Source organism: Dendropsophus ebraccatus, chromosome 3 (genome assembly GCF_027789765.1).
Source record: "Dendropsophus ebraccatus isolate aDenEbr1 chromosome 3, aDenEbr1.pat, whole genome shotgun sequence".
NCBI lineage: Eukaryota > Metazoa > Chordata > Amphibia > Anura > Hylidae > Dendropsophus > Dendropsophus ebraccatus.
This window is the reverse complement of record NC_091456.1, coordinates 115,017,971-115,043,079: the sequence shown is the minus strand read 5'-3', so window position 1 is coordinate 115,043,079 and position 25,109 is coordinate 115,017,971. Positions and strand designations below refer to the sequence as shown.

General features: G+C 43.8%; 1 protein-coding gene across 2 annotated transcripts in view; it reads left to right on the top strand.

Annotated features, from left to right (window-relative positions):
• Positions 1–25,109, top strand: part of LOC138785988 (protein unc-13 homolog A) — a 215,782-nt gene that overhangs the window by 123,737 nt on the left and 66,936 nt on the right. For both annotated transcript variants that reach the window (XM_069962556.1, XM_069962555.1), the window contains 5 exons: positions 1,310–1,378; positions 3,202–3,291; positions 6,557–6,691; positions 8,519–8,652; positions 23,419–23,504. In XM_069962556.1, coding sequence (XP_069818657.1) covers positions 1,310–1,378; positions 3,202–3,291; positions 6,557–6,691; positions 8,519–8,652; positions 23,419–23,504 — 514 coding nt within the window. The remainder of the gene's footprint in view (positions 1–1,309; positions 1,379–3,201; positions 3,292–6,556; positions 6,692–8,518; positions 8,653–23,418; positions 23,505–25,109) is intronic.

The following is a 25,109-nucleotide window of genomic DNA, read 5'->3' as shown; positions in this document are numbered from 1 at the left end:
CACCAGAGCAGGAGATATAATATTGTGTACAACTTACATGGGAGTCCTCTACTGTGGGCAGCAGGACATGGGGAAATCTTCTAGAGCAGGGGTAGGGAACCTTGGCTCTCCAGCTGTTGCAAAACTACAACTCCCATCATGCCTGGATATCCCAGACATGATGAGAGTTGTAGTTTTGCAACAGCTGGAGAGGTAAGGGTTCCTACCCCTGTCCTAAATGGTTCTGCCCCCTTATAGAGGAGCTGGGGGGCCAGGGGTCAGGGGTCAGGGATATCTCTGTTTGGATCGCCAGAGGCAAAAGCATAATAAGGATGCATAATGCATGCCTCTGCACACTGCATGCCTCCGGCGCTCCATAAACTTTAATGGATGCGGTGCCGGATGAGGGAGCTGGCCGCACGTCAGAACACTGCAAGCTGCGTTTTGACATGCGGTCAGTCCGGCGGCACTAATGTGGGAACGCATGATCTGAACAGTCCCATTGAAAACAATGGGTTCAGTTCAGAGATGGGTTTTCCCTCCGGTGCGTTTCTCCTGCACCGGAGGGAAGAGCAGCCGGATATATGTAAACTAGGCCTAAGACAGCCCTGCAGTTCCCGACACAATTATTGGGTTGCGGCAACAACACCCCTTGTTCCTGCAAATTTAACAAAAGTTGAGTAGTACTGGAAAAACTTAGCAGTGCGAGCACAAAGAAGAAAAAAATCTAAGTACATAATTACATAATTTTTTGTCACATCACATGCAGAAAAAAAAAGAAAAAAAAAAGATCCAAAAGTCGCACATCTAAAAAACCAAAAAACTGTTTGTGACAAGAGAGCCTGCTCAGTCAATGACTATGGCCCTGACCCGTCTCGGTCAGTGAAGCAGGATTTGGGTGGCTGCAGGGGTCGGCAGAGACTAGAGAAGCAGGACACCGAGGAGCATAGACATGGGGGCCTTCAATCGTTTATCTCTTTTGTGCAGGGGGAGTGCCTCCAGTGCTTCATGCTGGACCATTGCTCGGGAATTGGGCAGCAGTTCAAAAAAAGGACTGGCATCCACGCACTGGGGCTGGTCTGTTAATGTGAAAAAAGCAAAGCAGTATGGTTTGCTCATCTCTAATTAAAACGTTCCAAACAAAACAAAATGGAGATCATCTAGAGACGTTTCTCAGTACATTAGTAGTGCTCATTTATTCTTTGTTAATATACAATAAATGGAATACTGAATGTGAAAAAGTATATTAATTTAAGTATTTATGCAATGAAAGTTTTAATGCTACTGAAAATCGCCTTCTTAAAGCATATTATTTATTTTACTTAAACAGAAAGAAAGATTTGTGAAGCTGCTTGATCAACTGCACAACTCATTGCGTATTGACTTATCAATGTATCGGGTAAGAAGAAAATCCAGTCTTGTTCTTACAAGTGGTATGTCCATACATAAAAAAAAAAAAATATATATATATATATATATATATATATATATATATATATATATATATCAGAGAAAACATTTACTGAAACCCAAAGTCCTTAGGATACCAGCATCTGAAAAAACAAAAAAAAAGATTTAAAAAAAAATGGAGGATGCCATTCCATGTTGCGGTGGTATGTCCTTACATTTAAAAAGCTATAAACATAAAGGGGAACCTGTTCATAAAGTCTGCACCTGGCATAGATTTCCTGAGGTTGTGTTTGGTATTATCAGTTTAGCTCCATAAGCTCCATTCACTTTAATGGAACTGAGATGTCAAACTACACCCAATCTTGTAAAAGATAGCTGAAATGTTTTTCTAATCCTGGATAACCCCTTTAAGGGCTTTGAAAAGATGTAGAGAAAGGAGGTACTAGATTTAGACTCATCTACACCTGGTATACTTACCCCTCTTGCTCCTTTTCTCTTTTGCTCTTAGTTTTAACCAGTGGGGACACTCTTTTAGTGTGCTTATCTCTGGTTAGGGGGGGTTAAGGCCCTATTCCACAGAATGATTATCGGCCAATATCGGCCGCTACGGACGATAATCATCCCATGGAAAAGAGTGCATGTCGTAGAGTGCATCCTTCATCTCGCCTGATCCTTGCAGACGCTTGTTTTTCAACATGTTGAAAAACAAGCGACTGATATAGCAGCGATCTGCTGCCGTCGCTCCGTTGAATAGGAGCATCGGCAGCAGACGCTGCTGTATCCTATGGGCTGCCCGGACGATCAGCGATCACCCAGGCAGCTCCCCGCCGCCCCTCCCGCACTCACCCGCTCACTGCTGCTGCATTAAATAGCAGCGGCAGCGAGCGGGAAACGAGGAGCAAACAAGCGCTGACAACGCTCGTTTGCTCCTCTATAATGGCCCGTGGAATAGGGGCATTACTGTTTAGGAGTAGACTGAAACCAAGGTGACCACTGGGCTGGTGAGTACCAGAGAAGCTCTGATGCTGTTGAGTAGGTTGTTAACAGTTCTGTGGAGTTTGCTCAGTTAAGGGACAGCAAGGAGTATTTATTTCAAACTTAAAGACAGCTAAAAGCCCATAATTTCAGTCATAGAAGTACTATAGTCTAACGTCTAATAGCTATTAGTGTCACCTTCTACTAGTGACACGAGCCTATACTCATGGTATTCTGTGTCGACCAATGTCAGTTGAAAAGGGCAGTGGCAGAGCTAAATGGGTTATGGTAAAGGGTGAATAAGAAACAGAAAAGGAAGAATATTACATCTTACTATCACCCATACATTCTTAGGCTGGGTTCACACTATGTATATTTCAGGCTGTATTTGGTCCTCATGTCAGGTCCTCATAGCAACCAAAACCAGGAGTGGATTGAAAACACAGAAAGGATCTGTTCACACAATGTTGAAATTGAGTGGATGGCCGCCATATAACGGTAAATAACTTCCATTATTTCAATATAACAGCCGTTGTTTTAAAATAACAGCAAATATTTGCCATTAAATGACGGCCATCCACTCAATTACAACATTATGTGAACATAGCCTTTCTGTGTTTTCAATCCACTCCTTGTTTTGGTTGCTATACAGCCTCAAACATACAGCCTCAAATATACGTAGTGTGAACCCAGCCTCAAAAGTTAAATCATATGCTTTGCCCATTGCCCAGACATCCAATTGTTAGCTACAGTAAACTGGTCTTTAAAATGTGTTGCTACAATTATTTTCCTTTATAGGTACTCCCATGCTCATTTCTTTTTTTTGCTTTTTCATAGAATAATTTTCCAGCTAGCAGCCCAGAGAGACTTCAAGACCTCAAATCTACTGTTGATCTTCTTACCAGTATCACATTTTTCAGAATGAAGGTAAGAAAAATAAGAAAAAAAATCTACCTCAGGTTTACACGTTTGCACTTGTATGGATTTTTGACAATCTGGAACTGACGATACTTTGTCCTTTCCACTATCCCTAGGAGTTGGGTACTGAAGTAATAATGCAGGAAATAGTGTTACCCATTTTACAGCCATTGTCTCAATTTGCACTAAAAAGCTTGTTAGTTAAAAAAAAAAATTTAAATATATATATATATATATATATATATATATATATATATATATATATATAGTGTATATGTATATATAAATATATATCAGATAAACATAAAACATTTTATTGAAATAAAAACACCACCACTTGACCATTATATGTCCACCAGTCATCCATGTACTACACTGAATCCCACAGTCCTTAGGATGCCAGCATCTGAAAAACAAAAAAAGAGATAAAACAAAAAAAAAATGGAGGACGCCATTTCCTGTTGCGATAGTAGCTGCCACATGCTCACAATGACATCTGCTGCAACGTCTCCTGCCGATTCAGCTTTCACCCAGACACAATTCCATATTACAGCGAAGTAGAAGAAAGCATTTATTCAATCAATGCGATTTATTGTGCCCTTTGCATATAAATTGTGACATTTAGCTTCTATAGCATCATGAGCCTTTTTCAAGCATATGCAAAATATGAACCACCATTTTATACAAAAAGTAGCCAATCACAATTGTACAAACAAAAATCATCAATTGACATTAAACAGGGGGCGATGTCAACAACACATCAAGTTCCATTCTGTTATTTAACAATATTCTATCTTATAATCAATGTCCATGTAACATCTTGTCATCATACAGTCTTACTTAATGATTTATGTTTCCACTGATGCTCTCCGGTTCATCAGGGTGGATCATCATCTCCGAAACACAACGCCATCTCCTGCACTTTGTTTGTAAACATTGCATCTATGACTGTGCTTCACAAAGCATCCAATTGGTCTGGCCGCTCTCCTTCCCTCTTCTTCATAGCTACCAGAAAAATTCCTGTCTCAGACTGCTAATTCACTGTGGCTGTGCATACGCCTCCATTGCTAAGGTTATCACTGATGCAGGTCACTCACCGCAGCACTTTGTTTATCACAATTGCCCCTCACACACATAGATATCAGGATACTAGTCCGCATTCAGAGGTAAGTAATCACCTATGCCAGGGGAATCAAACCCATTCTGCAGATAGAATTCAGAGAACACCTCCCTGGGACACTTGTTCACTGTGGTCCTGAAAGCAACATCGCTCATTATAGGCAGATCCAAAGGCTGTCTTGCTAGGTGGGTTCATTCAATTACAAGAAAGAAGGAGCTATGTTCAGTTGAGTGTCCAGATAGGTGCAGTATGCGTGGTTCCCGTCAAGTACTGTCATCCGCTCAATGCTCACACAGCATTAGAATACACATCAGCTCCCCTGTGATGCATAGACTATGAGATTAATACAGTGAACAATAACACTCATTAAAGGCATAGGACAGATTCTGTATGGGCAGGGCTACTGATATACATTCAAATTATATTTTAAATTCATACCAGGGGCCCAAAGAAAGTCCAAAGGGTCTATCCATATGATCTCTTTCTATTTGAATAACTTCTATGGATCCCCACCCCTTCATAGTGCAGGGATGCTGTCTATGACTGTGAACTTAAACTGGCTCACTGCATGTCCATTCAATAAAGTGTTTGGCTACAGGATGGTCTATCTTTTTCAATCTGATTTTATCTTCAATTTAGCGTCTGTTATGATCTCCCTGTGTCTCATTGTGAGATGACAACAGACGTTAAAGTGACACTGTCACCCCCTTTTTGCATTATGACTTCTCTACACAGGTGTAACTGGTAAATTTAGCAGTTTTCATACCTTATTTTATATCATACATCATGGTGCTTGTTCCAGTAAAAATTGATCTTTTATCAACTGCAGATTGTGCTAAGTGGGCAGGGCTTCACGGCAACACCACCACTGTTGGCCCCACCCCTCCATGAAGTCATAGGCACATAGGCCCGCCCCCTAGATGACCATTGGAACAGGCTGGCCTAAAGGTCTAGACCCCACCCCCTGTAGGTTAGCCCATACCAATGGGCGTCAAGCGGCGGGTCCTATGTGTCAACGGGGCTAAGTGGCGCTGTTGCCGTGAAGCCCACTTAGCACAATCTGCAGATGATAAAAGATGACTTTTTACTTGAACAAGCACCATGAAGTATGATATAAAATATGGTATGAACTGCTAAAATTACCCTTTACACCTGTGTAGAGAAGTCACTTTAAAGCGACCCACAATCTGCCCCCCCCCCCCCCCCCCCCAACCGCTTGTACCTTCAGATAGCTGCTTTTAATCCAAGATCTGTCCTGTGGTCTGTTCGGCAGTTATTGTCCTAAAAAAACTACTTTTAAACTTGGAGTCCTGTGCCCAACGGCTGTGGCCTAGATTGTGTATGCATTCGGCTGGCACAACCTCTCTGTCCCTCCTCTCTGCCCTCCTAATCATTAGGAATGCTCCAGGCAGATTGTCTCCTATTCATTACCTGTGTCAGCACGGCACATGGGCTGGATAGTTAAGGCACCTGTGCAATGTTCAGACAGGAGAAAATGTTCTAGGGGCATTCCTAATTATAAAGAGGGTGGGGAGGAGGGATGGAGGGTGGTGCAAAGTTAGGGCACAGATACGGCCGTTTGACACAGGGCTGCCAGCTTAAAAGCTATTTTTTAGGACAATAACTGCATCACCTGCCGAACGGACCCCAGGACAGATCTTGGATTAAAAGCAGCTATCCGAAAGTACAAGTGGTTTGGGGGGGACAGATTGTGGTTACAGAGTCACTTTAAACTGAGCATGAACAATCATAAAAGTACAGATTGGAAATGATAGACCATCTAGTATAGAGTAAACTAGAGCTCGTACTGCACACTGAAGAATGAAAAAGAAAAAGCACAAACCATGTTGACAAAACAAAAACAAAAAACGTTTTTAGTCGCTTAGCCATTTATTACTAATAAATGCCATCACTTTATAATCAGAGAGGGTCCAACCTATTGCAATACTAAAAATTAAGGAGTATAGTGCTGTGTCTCCTTCACTGTTTTTGCATTACACAGTGATTCCCTGGCCGTCAAGTGTCCCAGAGTTCTGCTGTGTAGGAAAAATAAGGAAGGGGAAGCAGTAGTGATGGTATTACAATACTTCGTCTTTGACATTTATAGAGGGGTTCACTGTTTAAAAAAAAAATTTTAATGTGATTTTTTTGCAGGTGCAGGAACTCCAAAGTCCACCCAGGGCAAGCCAAGTTGTAAAGGACTGTGTGAAGGCCTGTCTCAATTCTACTTATGAATACATCTTCAACAACTGTCATGAGTTGTACAGTCGAGAATATCAAAGTGACCCGGTAATGTCAACAGTATTGTTACTAATAAAATGCAAATATCATATGGGATATCATAAAGATGTGATAGGTGTGGGATCTGAGAATCCTATGGCTGATAGGAGAAGAGCAGCACTCCTATGACTGGCAGCAGAAGCAGGTTCTCTGTACACTGCACTGAGCCTGTGATGACGACCGCACCCGCATTTTTGTTCTATCTTAACGCCTCTGTTACTAGTGAAAGATTGAACCTAATAACAGTGAACAGCAGATAAACATCACTTCAACTTAATTGGAATATAGATACATTTAGGTATGTCCGCACTTCAATTAGCCATAGCATACAATGTAAAGTATGCCCGGGAAATGTACTTTACATTGTGTGCACAGTTTATTTGGTACGGCCACTGTTCATTGAATGGCGGCCTCACAATATAGACCTGCCAGTTTTCTGTGCGGCCACATGGAATCCCGGCCGTAGTGTAAACAGTGTGTATACACTACAGCCGTGGTTCTATAGGGGTTAACGGCAAATTACAGCCTTTATTTCAAAATAACGGTGGTTGTTTTAAAATAACAGAAATTATTTGTCGTTAAATGACGGCCATCCACTAAATTTCAACAGTGTACGAACATAGCCATTCTGTTTCCAATCCATTCCTGTTTTTTGGTTCGAAAACACTGACCAAAATGCTTAGCAAAAATACTGTGTGTGAAATTGGAAACACAGAAGTTGTGGGCAGCATGGTGGCTAAGTGGTGAGCACTGTAATCTTGCAGCGCTGGGGTCCTGGGTTCAAATCCCACCAAGGGCAACATCTGCAAAGAGTTTGTATGTTCTCTCCGTGTTTGCGTAGGTTTTCTCCCACACCCAAAAACAAACAGATAGGTGAATTTAAATTGTGATTGGGGACAGGGAGCAATAATTGGCAAAAACTATGTGAAGTGCTGCGGAATCTGTGTGCGCTATACAAATAAAAAAAGCAAAAAGCAAGTTGTGCAAATCTTTCCATTATAAGCCTTGTCAGGTCCACTCCTGATTTTTAGTTACCAAAAGACTGACGCAAATCGCACAAAATAGACCTGGTAGTTTTCTGTGCGGCCACATGGAATCCCGGCAGTAGTGTATTCAGTGTGTATACACTACAGCCGTGGTTCTATAGGGGTTAATGCAATTGGCCACTGTGATTAAAAACGGACGTTGTTGCAAACCTGCAGCAACGGACGTTGTTTAATAAAAAATACATTGTGTGAACTTGGTGTAAGGCTATGTTCCCACACTATTTTTGCTCAGTATTTTTGCTCAGTATTTTAAAACCAGAACCAGGTGTGGATTGAAAGCACAGAATGGCTATGTTCACACACTGCTGAAATTTAGTGGATAGCCTTCATTTAACGGCAAATCAAAGCCTTTATTTCAAAATAACGGTGGTTGCTTTAAAATAACAGGAATTAATTGTCGCTAAATGACAGCCATCCACTAAATTTCAACAATGTACAAACATAGCCATTCTGTGTTTCCAATCCACTCCTAAGGCTATGTTCACACATAGTATTTCTCTCAGTCTTTTTTCAAACAAAAGCAGGAATGGATTGAAACACAGAAGCTGTGCAAATCTTTCCATTATAAGCCCTGTCAGGTCCACTCCTGGTTTTAGTTGCAAAAAGACTTACTAAAAGACTGACGCAAATACTACTTGTGAAGATACCCTAAACCTAAAAAGAAATTTTAGTGACCATTTAAGATTTATTTACACAGATACAAAAAACTAAATAACCTAATAATAATAATAATAATAATAATAATAATAATTAAAAAAAACTATTGTTAACTTTTTTTATTCTGTTATAGGCTAAGAAGGGAGAAGTACCACCTGAGGAACAGGGCCCAAGTATCAAGAATCTGGATTTTTGGTCAAAGCTAATTACTTTGATAGTGTCCATAATAGAAGAGGATAAAAATTCATATACACCATGTCTAAATCAGTGAGTTTTACTTCTTACAGGAGACAAAAACAAACATAGATACTGTAGATACCATTTTCTGCCGATCTTAACTAAATCATTGCTCACTTTGCATATAAGTATGTTTGTATACCAGTGATGATCACTTAATACTTGCCAAACAATGAAATATCCTATTTTTTTTCACTTGATGCTGGCTCAATGATGTGTATGTTTTCCATGAGGAGCAGGGCCGTCCCTGTGCGGAATTTATTCTTGGTGCCCCCACACACACACCTAAAGGCAGCATTATCAGAATCAGTGCTCCACACGCAGTATAATGTCTTGAAAGTGCCCACACACACAGTATCAAGAGCTCCAAAACATACAAATGGTAGTTACCTTATAACACCCTTTTTTTACCACCACACAGTGATTATATATTGCTTCATTATAATATAAGGCCCACTGTGCAGTCCCCACATAGTATCAGGCCCCTGTGTGAAGACCCAATGTATAGACCCTTTGTGTGCTGCCCCCAGTAGTATATAGATCCCTCATCTGCTGCCCCCAAATTTTCAGTTTCACCGCAAATAATTTTTTCCCAGTTTCGCAGCATATTTTATGGAAAAATTAAGTCTGCCATTACAAAGTACAATATGTGGCGCAAAAAAAAAAAGGCTCATGTGGGTCTGTAGGTAAAAAAGAGGGAAGTGCTATGGCCTATTTGCTAGGTTCTGAAGAAGTTAAAATATGTAGATGATTGCAGCTAAAATGGTGAGACTATATGGGATATATTGCCCTGTAAACCAATTTAAAGACGTTTATTTTTCGCTGCAAAAAACAAGTTTTATTATCCCATTGGTTTCAAAGGGAGAAGTGTCAAAAATGCAAATTTTAAAGGGAACCAATCACGTTAAAAATGACTATTACGCTCAGAAAGTGTGCTGATAAATCACTCAGCACACTTCCCATACATGTCCTTATATCCCTTATCCCTGCAATTGAAAAATTATAATCTTACTTTTAGAGATTGGCGCGCTGTACGGTAATCACCCCCAAGTAGTCATCTGGGCGGTGGGCTGTGGAAAGTTAGTCACGGTCCCCTGGGCGGTTCGGCGATGTAATCACGCCCCTCTGGGCCGTGAGGGCCATCATTCAAACTCCAGTGAAGCTGAGACGTCCTCCAGAGGCGTGCTGTAGCGTCCGGAGGCGCGCCAACGTTCTCACACCGCCTGCAACACAGAATGGGAGTTGCTGTATGTGCGGCGTGATGAGAACGTTGGTGCGTCCCCGGACGCTACAGCATGTCTCTGGAGAACGTCACAGTTTCGCTGGAGTTTGAATCACGCCCCTAACGCTTAGAGGGGTGTGATTACATCGCGGAACCGCCCAGGGGACCATGACTACCTTCCCACAGCCTACACCTAGATTAGTGTTTCTCAACCTTTTCAAGACAAGTACCCCCATGCGACAAGATACTCCAGCCAAGTACCCCCAGGGATGCGATCTATTATAATCTTTGCCCTAGGGTAGATTCACGCTTACGTTTTGCAGCAAAATCCGCTGCGATACTCTGTACTGTTATGGCCTATAGTTTTGCATTCTCGCTGCAGATTTTCATTCCGCTACCAGAATGCCTATTTAACTTATTAGCTGCCGGACCTGAAATGCTCCCACCTGTTTCTCAGTCTCGCAGGTCACTGACAGCCTGCCCAGACAATCAGTGGCTGCGGGTGGCAGTCAGTGAGTCGGGAGCCAGGGAAGCAGGCAGAAGCTTGGACAGGTAATGATATGCCCCTTTCAGCTAGGTATGCCCCTGAAGCCAGATATGTCCCCTGCAGCCAAATACATCCCCTGCAGCCACATATGTAATTTTTTGGCCAGGTATGCCTCTTGCAGCCAGGTATGTCCCATGGAGCTAGATGTGCCCCTAACCATGTATGCCCCCAGAAGCCAGATGTGTATCATGTAGAGATGAGCGAACTTCTCAAAAGTTCGGTCCGACTGGACTTTCGTATTTTTTCGGAATGTTTGGTCCGACTGAATTTCGGATTTCTTCGGATTTCATAGTTTAAAGCATCTATATGATACGGGGGTAGTGTATTTGGTTGAATTTAGGGCTCTACATGTCAGTAACATCATTATCTTTTCAATATCTCAAAGTCTTTTTTTTTTTTAGACTTCAATATTCACCATTACAGGGTCTATGCTGCAGGAAAATCACCATTACAGGGTCTATGCAGGAAAAAGGTCACAAATGCAGTGAAGGAGCAGCAGTAGTCATTGGAGGCCAGTGGAGGTCCAGCAATAGTCATTTGAGGCCAGTACAGGAGCAGCAGTAGTCAACATGGAGGCCAGGCAGGAGCAGCAGTAGCCAACATAGAGGACAGACAGGAGCAGCAGTAGTCAACATGGAGACCAGGCAGGAGCAGCAGTAGCCAACATGGAGGCCAGGCAGGAGCAGCAGTAGCCAACATGGAGGGCAGGCAGGATCAGCAGTAGCCAACATGGAGGCCAGCCAGGAGAAACAGTAGCCAACATGGAGGCCAGGCAGGATCAGCAGTAGCCAACATAGAGGCCAGACAGGAGCAGCAGTAGCCAACATGAAGGCCAGGCAGGAGCAACAGTAGTCAACAATTGGGTATATAGCACTTTTTTAAAGATATACAGTACACACCTGAACCAGGTATTTTAGTCTCTCAGGATAAGACGTTTGTGATATACACACTTTCAATCAGAAGGGTCCAAGTATAGAAATTGGGTATATAGCATTTTTTTGAAAGATACAATGCTATACACCTAAACCAGGTATTTTTGTCTCTCAGGATAAGAGGGATGTGATATACAAACTTTCAATCAGAAGGATCCAAGTATAGAAGTTGGGTATATAGCACTTTTTTTAAGATACAATGCTATACACCTGAACCAGGTATTTTTGTCTCCTCAGGATAAGACAGATGTGATATACACACTTTCAATCAGAAGGATCCAAGTATAGAAGTTGGGTATATAGCACTTTTTTTAAGATACAATGCTATACACCTGAACCAGGTATTTTTGTCTCTCATGATAAGAGGGATGTGATATACACACTATCAGAAGTATAGGACTTGTATATCTGTACTGCACGTTTTGGTTGTGTGCACCCTTTTCCAATTCCTATTATGCCAATGCCAATCTATCTATCTTTCGCCCTCTCTATATTTCTCTCTCAATCACTAGATCTTTCTCCTCTCCGCTTTTCTAATCTTTCCTTTCCTTTCCCACAATATCTTCTCAGTAGTCTGTAGTACACAACAACAGCTGCTTGCTTTCTCTCTCTCTCCCTCTACACACTGCGTGCTGCGGTCATGTGACCGCTCCTTTTAAAGCAATACTGACGTCACACAGGCGGGTGGGCTAGTAAAAGATCCCTGCTGATTGGATGTGTTCCGTGCATCATGGGAAAGCGCTTTTTCTGCCCGGAACACCTCCTGCTTTCTAGAATGGCGGCTGACATTTTAGAAAGCAAGGGAAAAAAAATCGGAGCGGATTTCCCATACCGGGCGAACTGGTTCGCTCATCTCTAGTCTCATGGAGCTGGATATGTCCCGTGCAGCCAAATAACACCCCTAACATAGCCAGGTACCTTCCCATATATAGCAAGATACCTTCCCCCTTGCAGCCAGATACCTCCCTAAGTTGTCAAGACACCTCCTTCTATGTAGCCAGATACCTCCCCCAATATACTTCTGCATGTAGTCAACTACCTCCCAATGTAATCAGATATCTCCTCATGTAGCCAAATATTTCCCTATGTAGTCAGCTACCTCCCCATGTAGTCAGCTACCTCCCCATGTAGTCAGATACTTCCCCATGTAGTCAGATACCTCCCCATGTAGTCATATCTCCTCATGTAGCCAAATATCTCCCTATGTAGTCAGCTACCTCCTCATGTAGTCAGATAGTTCCCCATGTAGTCAGATACCTCCTCATGTAGTCAGATACCTCCTCATGTAGTCAGATACCTCCTCATGTAGTCAGATAGTTCCCCATGTAGTCAGATACCTCCTCATGTAGTCAGATAGTCCCCCATGTAGTCAGATACGTCCCCATGTAGCCAGATGCCTCCCCCATGTAGTCAGATACCTCCCCATGTAGTTAGATACCTCCCCCACGTAGCCAGATACCTCCCCCCATGTAGTCAGCTACCTTCTCATGTAGTCAGAAACCTTCCCATGTAGTCAGATACCTTCCCATCTAGTCAGATACCTCTTCATGTAAACATCTACCTCCCCATGAAAACAGCTACCTCCCCATGTAGCCAGATACCTCCCCATGTAGTCAGGTACCTACTCATGTAGTCAGTTACCTCCCCCATGTAGTCAGATACCTCCCCCATGTAGTCAGATACCTCCCCCATGTAGTCCGATACCACCCCCATGTAGTCAGATACCTCTGCATTTAGCCAGATACCTCTTCATGTAGCCAGATATCTCCCCATGTAATCAGATGCCTCCCCCATGTAGTCAGATACCTCCCCCATGTAGTCAGATACCTCCACATTTAGTCAGATACCTTCCCCATATGGTCAGATACCCACCACATGTTGTCAGATACCTCCCCATGTAGCCAAATGCCTCTCCATGTAGTCAGATACCTCTCCATGTAGCCAGATACCTCCCCATGTAGTCAGATACCTCCTCATGTAGTCAGATACCTCCCCATGTAGTCAGATATCACCCCATGTAGCCAGATACCTCTCCCATGTAGTCAGCTACCTTTCCCATGTAGTCAGATACCTCCTCCCCCATGTAGTCAAATACCTCCCCCATGTAGTCAGATACCTCTCCATGTAGTCAGATATCCCCCTCATGTAATCAGATGCCTCCCTCATGTAGTGAGATACCTCCCCCCAGGTAGTCAGATACCTCCTCCCCATGTAGTCAGATACCTCCTCCCCATGTAGTCAGATACCTCCTCCCCATGTAGTCAGCTACCTTCTCATGTAGTCAGAAACCTTCCCATGTAGTCAGATACCTTCCCATCTAGTCAGATACCTCCTCATGTAAACATCTACCTCCCCATGAAAACAGCTACCTCCCCATGTAGCCAGATACCTCCCCATGTAGTCAGGTACCTACTCATGTAGTCAGTTACCTCCCCCATGTAGTCAGCTACCTCCCCCATGTAGTCAGCTACCTCCCCCATGTAGTCAGCTACCTCCCCCATGTAGTCAGCTACCTCCCCCATGTAGTCAGCTACCTCCCCCATGTAGTCAGATACCACCCCCATGTAGTCAGATACCTCCGCATTTAGCCAGATACCTCTTCATGTAGCCAGATACCTCCCCCATGTAGCCAAATGCCTCCCCATGTAGTCAGATACCTCTCCATGTAGTCAGATATCACCCCATGTAGCCAGATACCTCTCCCATGTAGTCAGCTACCTTTCCCATGTAGTCAGATACCTCCGCATTTAGCCAGATACCTCTTCATGTAGCCAGGTACCTACTCATGTAGTCAGTTACCTCCCCCATGTAGTCAGCTACCTCCTCCATGTAGTCAGATACCTCCCCCATGTAGTCAGATACCTCCCCCATGTAGTCAGCTACCTCCCCCATGTAGTCAGATACCTCCGCATTTAGCCAGATACCTCTTCATGTAGCCAGATATCTCCCCATGTAATCAGATGCCTCCCCCATGTAGTCAGATACCTCCCCCCATGTAGTCAGATACCTCCCCATTTAGTCAGATACCTTCCCCATATGGTCAGATACCTCCCACATGTTGTCACATACCTCCCCCATGTAGCCAAATGCCTCCCCATGTAGTCAGATACCTCTCCATGTAGCCAGATACCTCCCCATGTAGTCAGATACCTCCCCATGTAGTCAGATACCTCCTCATGTAGTCAGATACCTCCCCATGTAGTCAGATATCACCCCATGTAGCCAGATACCTCTCCCATGTAGTCAGCTACCTTTCCCATGTAGTCAGATACCTCCTCCCCCATGTAGTCAAATACCTCCCCCATGTAGTCAGATACCTCTCCATGTAGTCAGATATCCCCCTCATGTAATCAGATGCCTCCCCCATGTAGTCAGATACCTCCTTCCCAGGTAGTCAGATACCTCCTCCCCATGTAGTCAGATACCTCCTCCCCATGTAGTCAGATACCTCCTCCCCATGTAGTCAGATACCTCCACCATGTAGTCAGATACCTCCACCATGTAGTTAGATACCTCCTCCCCATGTAGTCAGATTGCTCCTCATGTAGTCAGATACCTCCCCATGTAGCCAGATACCTCTCCCATGTAATCAGCTACCTTCCCCATGTAGTCAGATACCTCCTCCCCATGTAGTCAGATACCTCCCCTATGTAGTCAGATACCTCTCCATGTAGTCAGATCCCTTTCCTGTGTAGTCAGATCCCTCCCCCATGTATCCAGATACCTCTCCCATGTAGTCAGCTACCTCCCTCATGTAGTCAGCTACCTCCTCATGTAGCTAGATACCTCCCTCATGTAGTCAGATACATCCTCATGTAGCCAGATACCTTCTCATGTAGTCAGATACCTTCTCATGTAGTCAGATACCACCCCCATGTAGTCAGATACCTCCCCTATGTAGTCAGATACCTCCCCCATGTAGACAGATACCTCCCCCATGTAGTCAGATACCTTCCCCATATAGCCAGATACCTCTCCCATGTAGTCAGATACCTCCCTAATGTAGTCAGATGCCTCCCCATGTAGTCAGATACCTCCCCCATGTACTCAGATACCTCCCCCTTATGGCCAGATAATGTCCTCTGCTATCCCTCCATATAGTAATAATACTTCCTTGCTGTGCCCACATAGTATTTATGTTCCCCTGCTGTGCCCTCCATATAGTAATAATGACCCTGCCTTGTTGTGCCGCCATAGTGATAATGCCCCCTACCCTCATAGTAATAATGCCTCCCTCCCTACTGCCCCATAGTAAATGTCCCCTGCCCTATCACATAGTAACCCCCCCACACACAAACACACAGGCCCCAAAACAAACAAAACAAACTTCATACTCAACTAATCCTAAAACTCTCTTCTCCTGCCCCTGATCCAGGAGAATCAGAGTGAGCCATGGCACAGCAGAGTGAGGTCTGAAGGGGAAAGATGAGGCGAAGGGGGGAGAGAGGAGATGATGGTGAAAGAGTGGAGGAGAAAGGGGGGAAGAGAGGAGATGATGGTGGGAGAGAGGAGGAGAAGGGGCAGAGAGAAGGTGAAGGGTGGAGAGAGGAGATGATGGTGGGAGAGCGGAGGAGAAGGGGGAAGAGAGGAGATGACGGTGGAAGAGAGGAGGAGAAGGGGCAGAGAGGATTTGGGGGGGATGAGATGACAGTGGGAGAGAGGAGGTGAAGGTGGGAGAGGAGGAGGAGAAGGGGGATAGAGAGGAGGTGAAGGGGGGAGAGGAGGAGGTGAAGGGGGGATAGAGAGGAGGTGAAGGAGGGGAGAGGAGGAGGAGAAGGGGGGAGAGAGGAGATGATGGTGGGAGAGAGGGGGAGAGAGGAGGAGAAGGGGGGAGAGAGGAGGTGAAGGTGGGAGAGGAGGAGGAGAAGGGGGGATAGAGAGGAGGTGAAGGGGGGAGAGGAGGAGGTGAAGGAGGGGAGAGGAGGAGGAGAAGGGGGGAGAGAGGAGATGATGGTGGAAGAGAGGGGGAGACAGGAGGAGAAGGGGGGAGAGAGGAGGTGGGGGGGAGAGGAGAGAGAGGAGGAGAAGAGAGGGGGTTAAATCTGGTGTTGCAGTCATCTTAGCACCTGCGGGTAGGTGATGCTGCTAAGGGAAAGGAGACAAGTCAGGGCCGTTCCTATCAGCCGGCGACCACACAGGGCGCTGGCAGTGACACCCCTCTAGACCCGACTCAGACGCAATAGGACCCCCTTCCCTCCCTGACCGCATTCTGAGGATAGTAGCAGCCCGCCCTCCCCCAGGCTCAGCATCGACTGGGTTCAGGGATGGAGGGCGATTTGGAGGGCGGAGGAGGGTGATGGGTCCCGGGATGGAGAGCGATGGAGTTGCTTTGCGACACTTGCGCCCCTGACACCGAGGGTGCACAGCACCCGCGCCCTCCATCCCTGGACCCAATCGATGCTGAGCCAGGGGGAGGGCGGGCTGCAGCTATTCTCAGAGTGGGGTTCGGGAGGGAAGGGGAGTCGGGGTCCTATCGCGTCTGAGCCAGGTCTGTGGGGTGTCAGTCTGCCAGTGCCCTGCGTGGTCGCCGACTAATAGGAACGGCCCTGACTTGTCTCCTTTCCCCCAGCAGCATCACCCAGGGCCCATAACAGCATTATGGGCCCCTGGGCAGAGGTGCGAATTGGGGCATGTAATATATTCACCACATTTCCCTGTTCACTGCACAGTACTCCAGCGGCCATCCTCATAAGCTAAGACCTGACATCGTCCTCCTCAGTTAATACGTGAAGGAGGAGGAGTCTCAGCTGCTGTGTACAGCGTTCACAGACTCCTCTCCCTTCTGCTGGCCTGAGCCTGAGGACCCTGCACGGGGGGGGGTTGTGCAGCTGACGGCAGGACTCTGGGCACAGGCACTGCACGGCACCTACAAGGTGGAGCTTGCACCGTGCAGACTAGGGACAAGGAAGATGTCACGTCGGCCGACAGCAGCTCAGGCACAATACCTACAAGGGAGCTTGTTTGGAGACCGGGGACAGGGAATATGTCACAGCGGCAGTGTCGGACTGGGGTACCTGGGGCCCACCAGAGGAAATGATCCTTGGGGCCCACCAACATAGAACAAGTGAGACATGACATGCTGACCCCGCTCCTTCCCTGGATTCATCTGTATCTGTGACAAATCCCTTGTGAACAACATTTTCAGGCGAACTAAAACTCTCAGAACCCCCTACATTTATAAATGTATGCTGGGAGTTGTACTTTCTGAGGGCACAACCTTTTAAGAAATCAGTGTGTGCAGAGTCTCCTGGTGGCTGCAATCTATGGGTGACAACCATCAGCCCTGAAGGTCCAGCAATACATCTGTCTACACTGTGCTACAACTTACAGCATATCCTGGGGGCTGCAGACTGTCAACTTGGCCCTCCCCTTCCTCGACCAAGCGCATGCTATTGGTATATATATGGTATTACCAATAATACCAGTATACAAGCGGGTCCCGTTGCCGCGCCGGCTAATTAAGCCTCTAAGCGCAGCTGTCAAACCTGACAGCTGCACTTAGAGGCTTTAATCCACATGTCCCTGGTGTCTAGTGGGACGGATCTCCCCCCCGCGATGCGATCGCCGTGGGGAGATTCGTTCTTCTGCCCGTGTCGGGCCTCAGCGTCGGAATGACGCTGATCCCAGTTTGGCAATAGATTGCTATGGCCTGCAGCAGGCCAAGGCAATCTATGACCAATGAATCTTTGCTGTGTATATACACAGCATTGATCTCTATGAGAGATCATTGCTGTATATATACAAGTCCTCCAGGGGGACTTCTAGTTAAAGTAAAAATAAAAGTAAAAATGTTTTTTTATTAATAAAAAAATCCCCTCCCCTATTAAAAGTCCAAATCACCCCCCTTTTCCCATTTTATAAATATAAATAAACAAATAAATAAACATATTTAGTATCGCCGCTCGCATAATCGCCCGAACTATTAATCACATTCCTGATCTCGCATGGTAAACGGCGTAAGCTCAAAAAAATTCCAAAGTGCAAAATTGCGCATTTTTGGTCGCATCAAATCCAGAAAAAATAAAATAAAAAGCGATCAAAAAGTCGCATATGCGCAATCAATGTACCAATAGAAAGTACATGTAATGGCGCAAAAATTGACACCTCACACAGCCCCATAGACCAAAGGATAAAAGCGCTATAAGCACGGGAACAGAGCGATTTTAAAAAACATATATTTGTTAACAATGGTTTGAATTTTTTAAAGCCATCAGATAATATAACTGTTATACATGTTACATATCGTTGTAATCGTAACGACTTGAGAAACATTCATAACAAGTCCGTTTTAGCATAGGGCGAACGGCGTAAATGTAAAACTCCCCGAAATCAAAACAAATTCCTTTTTTTTTCAATTTGACAGCGCAAATGATTTTTTTTACGGTTTCACAGCATGTTATGGAAAAATAAAGTCTGTCATTGCAAAATACAATTTGTTTTGCAAAAAATAAGGGCTCATGTGGGTTTCTAGGTGAAAAAATGCAAGCGCTATGGACCTTTTAAACATAAAATGGAAAAAGCAAAAGTGCAAAAACGAAAATTGGCTTTGACCTTAAGGGGTTAAAGTAAGATTATAAGTTTTCATTTGCAGGGATGGGGGATATAAGGACATGTATGGGAAGTGTGCTAAGTGATTTATCAGCACACTTCCTGACCTTAATAGCCATTTTTAACAAGATTGTTTCCCTTTAAAAGCCGCTCTTAAAAAAGTGTTGTCCCGTCTTCAAGTTTGTGCTTGTTCCAGACATTAGAAATAGCAAAAAAAAACGCATCCAAAAGGTGCAAAAAAAAGTGTGTTTTTTAATAACCATGTAAGCTAGTTCTTAGAGAGTATTACTGCAGGAAAAAGTAATTAGTGGTAACAGTGGATTCAGTGACTTCACAGGCCACAGTGTAAGTGACCCCACAGGGGCTGGAACAGAAAATTCAAGGTCGTGACACTAGCAGCACTCTCTTGGACCCAGTAGGGCCTTGAATAGTCAGTTAATAGTGGAAGCAGTAGCCCCAGCAGCACTAATTGACAGTGTAAGCAGTAGCAGCATTCTCTTCACCTCAGTAGGGCCTAGAACAGCCAGTTGCTGGTGAAAGCAGAAGAAGCATACTCTTTGACCCAGTAGGGCCTAGAATAGCCAGTTGATGGTGGAAACATTAGCAGAAGCAGTACCCTCAAGTAATGTTAGTGCTGAGCTGATGGAGACAGTGAACTGTACAAAACTCCTAAATAACAAGTTAAGTAGGATACAATTGAATAGACAGCCAACCCCACCAGCAAAATGTGCTCCTTAACCCATAGCCACACTAAGCCATTGTTGTACTTCTGAGGTTGGCACTGCTGGAATAACGGGAGATTGGGAGCCGACCTCCCATTATACTGGGTGGCCCTCTGTTACCTCATGTTGGTGAATTAACCCCTTACATCCGTTAGATCTGAAAATGAGTTCTAAGGGGCTTTAAAACGGATACCTGATGGGCCGGCAACAATTGTGGGGATCCGGTCCTCCTCCCGGTACCAGACACCTCTGGATCAGAAAGCCGCAAACCTTACATGGACGTTAAATCTATGTAAAAAAAATAAAATGTTAAGTAAAGTTAAGTTAAAAAAAAAACCACTCCCATAATAAATGTTAAAATCAACCCCCTTTCCCCTTTTTCAAAATAATTAAGTATAAATAAATAATTAAATAAACATACGTCATATTGCTGCATGTGTAATTGCCCAAACTATCAAGATATAACACTAATGATTGCATACAGTGAATAACATAGATGAAGAAAAATTCCAGACACTGAAATTGTTAATTTTTGCTAAAAAAAAAAAAATTAGTGAATAGTGATTCAAAAGTTTGAACTAGACCGAAGTGGTACACCGATGGTAACTACAGACCATGGCCATGATCAATACTGAACTTGCATTGTGCTGTATACACATAGGGGGAGATTTATGAAAGGGTGTTGCTGCCCACAGCAACCAATCACAGCTCAGCTTTCAGCTCTGGTAAAATATAAGAGGAGCTGTGATTGGTTGCTGTGGACAGTTTACAGCAGGTGTATATTTACACCCTTTCATAAATCTCCCCCATAGTATACACTCCGGCCGGGATTGCTAGCGACCATGCAAAAAACTAACATGTCAGTTTTCTGCGGCCACAAATAACCTGTCAGTTCACACAATGGAGAATGTGGCTCGGGCCGCATGCTCTATTGTGTGCAGCGGTGAATTCGCCCGCATCCGATTTCATTAGAAGTGAAGATCATCCGGCTGGTACTGCAGTACCAGCCAGGATGATTGTCTCTGAGACCGGCTGTCTGTGACCCGGCCAGTGTCTTACGCCATGTGAACATGACCTAAATAAGCAAGTTCCTCTTGCATTGGCCTCTAAAAACACTAAAGCTAAAGCCATACAACTGGAGGCAATGTTTTGTCCAGCTATATTTTGATTGTGAAAGCCACTTTCTTAAAACACTGAGCAGAAGTATCTATTTAAATGGATAGCAACTACCTTATCTCCATCAATAAATGTATTGCCCCCATTACTTATTTTAGTAATGCTGCAGTTTTTCTTTTTCTTTGTGTCTCTAATATATATGGTTTTACTTCCTTCCTTAAAGGGTAAATGTCAGCAGGTTAGACGAATCTTACCTGCTTATATGTCCCTATTGCGCAGGAGGCTCATCGGTCCGGTAAGAAAGTAAAAAGCAATGCCCCACCCCCATAGCGGCAATCCGACGTGCCCCCAGCCAGTCTTCTCCACTGATTATCATTAAAAGGGGCAGGCTGGCACAGGCAGATTGCCACTATGGGAGCGGGGCAGTGCTCCTAATGGTCCCCCAGTGCTCCAAAAGGTCTTACTGGACCATGGAGTGAATGACTAAGTGCACAGGTACTGCACTGAGAATGAAAGTAAGAGACATACCTTCATCCTCTGTGCCTCCTGTGCAATAGGTTTGTCTAACCTGCTGATAGTTCCCCTTTAACAGATTTTGCAATTTCTTCCTCTTTTGAGTCTTTAGCAGCATTTATAATCTGCTTTGCCTCTGTATAACTTTATATGTTTCTTTGTAAACTACACTTCTAATCTCTTTATACCTCCTATAGGCTGCCCTTTTCCTTTACTATAGCCCTAACTTCTCTAGTAAACCATAGTGCTTTCTTCTTCCTTTTGCTTTTGGTAATTTCTCATACATGTAATCTAGTTGCCTTTAATATGGTTTTTTAGTACTGCTCACTAAATGCTCGCTCCTCATGTTTTGTCACACACTTTTAATTCATCATATAAATACTCTCCCATTTTCTTAAAATCCAATGCTCTTGTTGTAGTATAGGATTCCATGCAGTCAGTTTGTATGTTAAAACATAAACATTGGTGGTCACTGGGACCTACATTTTCTTCCATTCTAACTTCAGACACCCGATCCCCATTAGTAAATGCTAAATCTAGAATGTTCTCTCCTCTGGTTGGTGTCCTCACAAGCTGTTTTAGAGATGCCCCTGTAAGGGTCTCTATTACATTCTTGCTTTTATATGTAAGTGCACAAGGGATATTCCAATCCATGTTCGGCATGTTAAAGTCACCCATAACTACAATGTCCCCCTTTAATTACATTTTCGTAATTTAATCCATCAACATGTTATCATGTTCCTCGATTTGCCCTGGAGGCCTATAGATAGCACCTATTCTAATAACGGGTCCCTCTTTGGACTGCATGCAAACCCAGAGAGTCTCCAGCTCCAGTGATTTAAGACTATCCCTAACATAAATGGCTACTTCGCTTCCCCTTCTCTCTGCTCTATCTATCCTGTACAAAATATATCCCGGTATAGCTATTTCCCTTTCCCAATCATTAGAGTCTTTGAATCAGACTAACAGGCAGTAAGAAGAATCCCCAAGATAAATGGTTACCTCACCTCCCCTTCTCTCAGCTCTATCTAAAGAATTTTATTATGTATTGGCAAAGGCCTCAGAACCAGAAGATGCTTTCATTACCATAACCCATTTGGCACATTGGTTCAGTCAATATTTGCATCTCATTAGAGATGAACGAGCACCAAAAATACTTGAGTCAAGCACTCAAGCATTGAACAATACTTGACTCAACAAAACATTGAAAACAATGGGAGACTTGAGTGTCTAACTAGGTGCCCCCAAAGGGTACCTGGTTAATCTGTTAGTAAAAGTCCGTCAGGACCTCTGCTAATCCAGAAGGTCAGCTCTCATGCCATTTCTTATTTAAAAAAAATGAATAAAAAAAAAAAAAAAGTATACATATTATATATCTATCATGCGTAATTGCCTGATCTAGTAAAATATATCTATTAGAAAAAATAATAAAAAGCAATAAAAAATTCACATCTACACAAATATGATATTAATAAAATCTAGAGATCGTGGCGCAATAAAATGATTCCCCAACCAGGCTTGTAGGTAGAAAAAGAGAATTGCTATGGCTCTTAGATGGTGAGAAGGAAAAAAACACAAAAATTAAAAATAGCCTGGTCATTAAGGCCAAAATAGGCAGCAGAGTCAAGGCGTTAATGATCGCAGGCAGTTTTCAAATATACTCTCTTTTTTTCTATTTTTAAATCAGCATCATGCATATGACCACTAAATATCTCACTTCATGTCAAACTGCGGTCCATGCTCTCTGCATATATTTGATCCTTTCTCTGTTCCAAAAAAAAGAGACCAAACACAGGAAGTCCAAGTCCTTTGCCTGCTCATAGACATGACTTGGGATTAATTGACAGGCATTCCTGAGTATAAACAGAGCAGAACTTTACTGTGCATGTGTACAGCTGCTGCACGTCCACATTCAGTAGCAGAGAATCCTGAGGTTGCTCAAATTGTATGAACAGTTATTCTGTTACTCAACACCTAAACCTATGTAACCACACAGTGACATTATACTGACTTTTTACATAACAAAGAACGTTGTCTCCTGGTAAGCTGCTTAGTTAATAGCCTAATTACATTATTAACTTTTGATAGTAATATTAAGTTAATTGCCCTCAGTTGATATACAACCTGCATGATGAACATGTACAGTATAGATTTCTACATACCCCACTACAGCTACTTCTCTGTGTGTCCGTTTAGGTTCCCCCAGGAGCTTAATGTGGGTAAAATCAGCGCTGAAGTTATGTGGAGTCTCTTTGCTCAGGATATGAAATATGCCATGGAAGGTAAGTTCTTTCCAGTAAATTAGCAACACACAACAGGTCTTGGTTGTCCCATTCTATTTCAGATTAATGTCAGGAATCTGTGCAGTACTTTGCACTGCTAGAAAACATGGGTTGAGTAATTGGCTCATGGATCAAAGTAAGTAAAAACAAAATCACATCATTAGGTTCTGCGTGGCAGAAACAGGCGCCATAATGGAAGGGGTCATTTAACATTTTTTATGTGGCCTGGACTGTCCTATGTATATCACTGAATAAGAGGACCACTTTAATCTTGTCTTAGAAATGGTCATTACCAGATATAGAAATAATAATAATAATTATTATTATTATTATAGTGCTTGAAAAGCACTATATTGTAATCCGTATTCTTCTTCTTCTTCTTCTTCTTCCGTTTCTTCTTCCAGCCATTTTTCTGCGCATATGCGTTTTCTGCGCTTTGCGTTTCGAAGCCCTCGGCGGTGTGTGGTGTGCTATCTATTTTTCGTTTCGATCGGATTTGTCGTTTTTAAGAAATTTACGTTTAAAGACCCCAAATTTCCCATAGAAAATAATGGCCCATTGCAAATAATGGCCACACTCTAACCGCTGACAGCCAATCACAGCACATATGCTGAAATATAGCAGCCAATAGGAACTCTAAGGTCTCGTCATGCATTGTATCACACCATCCACAGTCACATGTCCACTATTGGCCAATAGAAGATGTAATATATGGAAGGTCCTTAACGATTTTGTCTCACTGACATGAGGAAGATTGTCATGGTAACCGAGCAATTGTCTTTACCATTATAAGTAGCAGAGGTCAGTCAGTAAAATAGCAGAGCTGAGGCAGCCATGTAGCAGGTACGGGATCCAAGCTGCTCTTAAAGGGACGGTACCCAAGCCGCTCTTAAAGGAACGGTACCCAAGTCGCTCTTAAAGGGACTCAAGCCGCTCTAAATAGGTCCCTTTAAAAGCGAACTAAGTACCTGTAAGAGCGACCCGGGTCCCTTTAAGAGCGATCTGGGTCCCTTGAGGGGGTAAATGGGTCCCTTTCCCCTAAGAGCGAAATATGTCCCTTTAAGAGTGACCTGGGTCCCTTTAAGAGCGAAATGGGTCCCTTTAAGAGTGATCTGGGTCCCTTTAAAGGAAATATTTTGCTCTTAAAGAGACCCGTTTCGCTCCAACTGGGTCCCTTTAAGAGTGAAATATGTCCCTTTAAGAGCGACCTGGGTCCCTTTAAGAGCGGCCTGGGTCCCTATAAGAGCGAAATATGTCCCTTTAAGAGCGACCTTGGTCCCTTTAAGAGCAAAATGGGTCCCTTTAAGACCGACCTGGGTCCATTTAAGAGCGAAATATGTCCCTTTAAGAGCAAAATATGTCCCTTTAAGAGATAAATTGGTCCCTTTAAGAGTGACCTTAGTCCCTTTAAGAGCGACCTCGGTCCCTTTAAGAGCGACCTCGGTCCCTTGAGGGGGGAAATGGGTCCCTTTAAGAGCGAAATATGTCCCTTTAAGAGCGACCTGGGTCCCTTTAAGAGCGAAATGGGTCCCTTTAAGAGTGATCTGGGTCCCTTTAAAGGAAATATTTCACTCTTAAGGAGACCCATTTCGCTCTTAAAGAGCG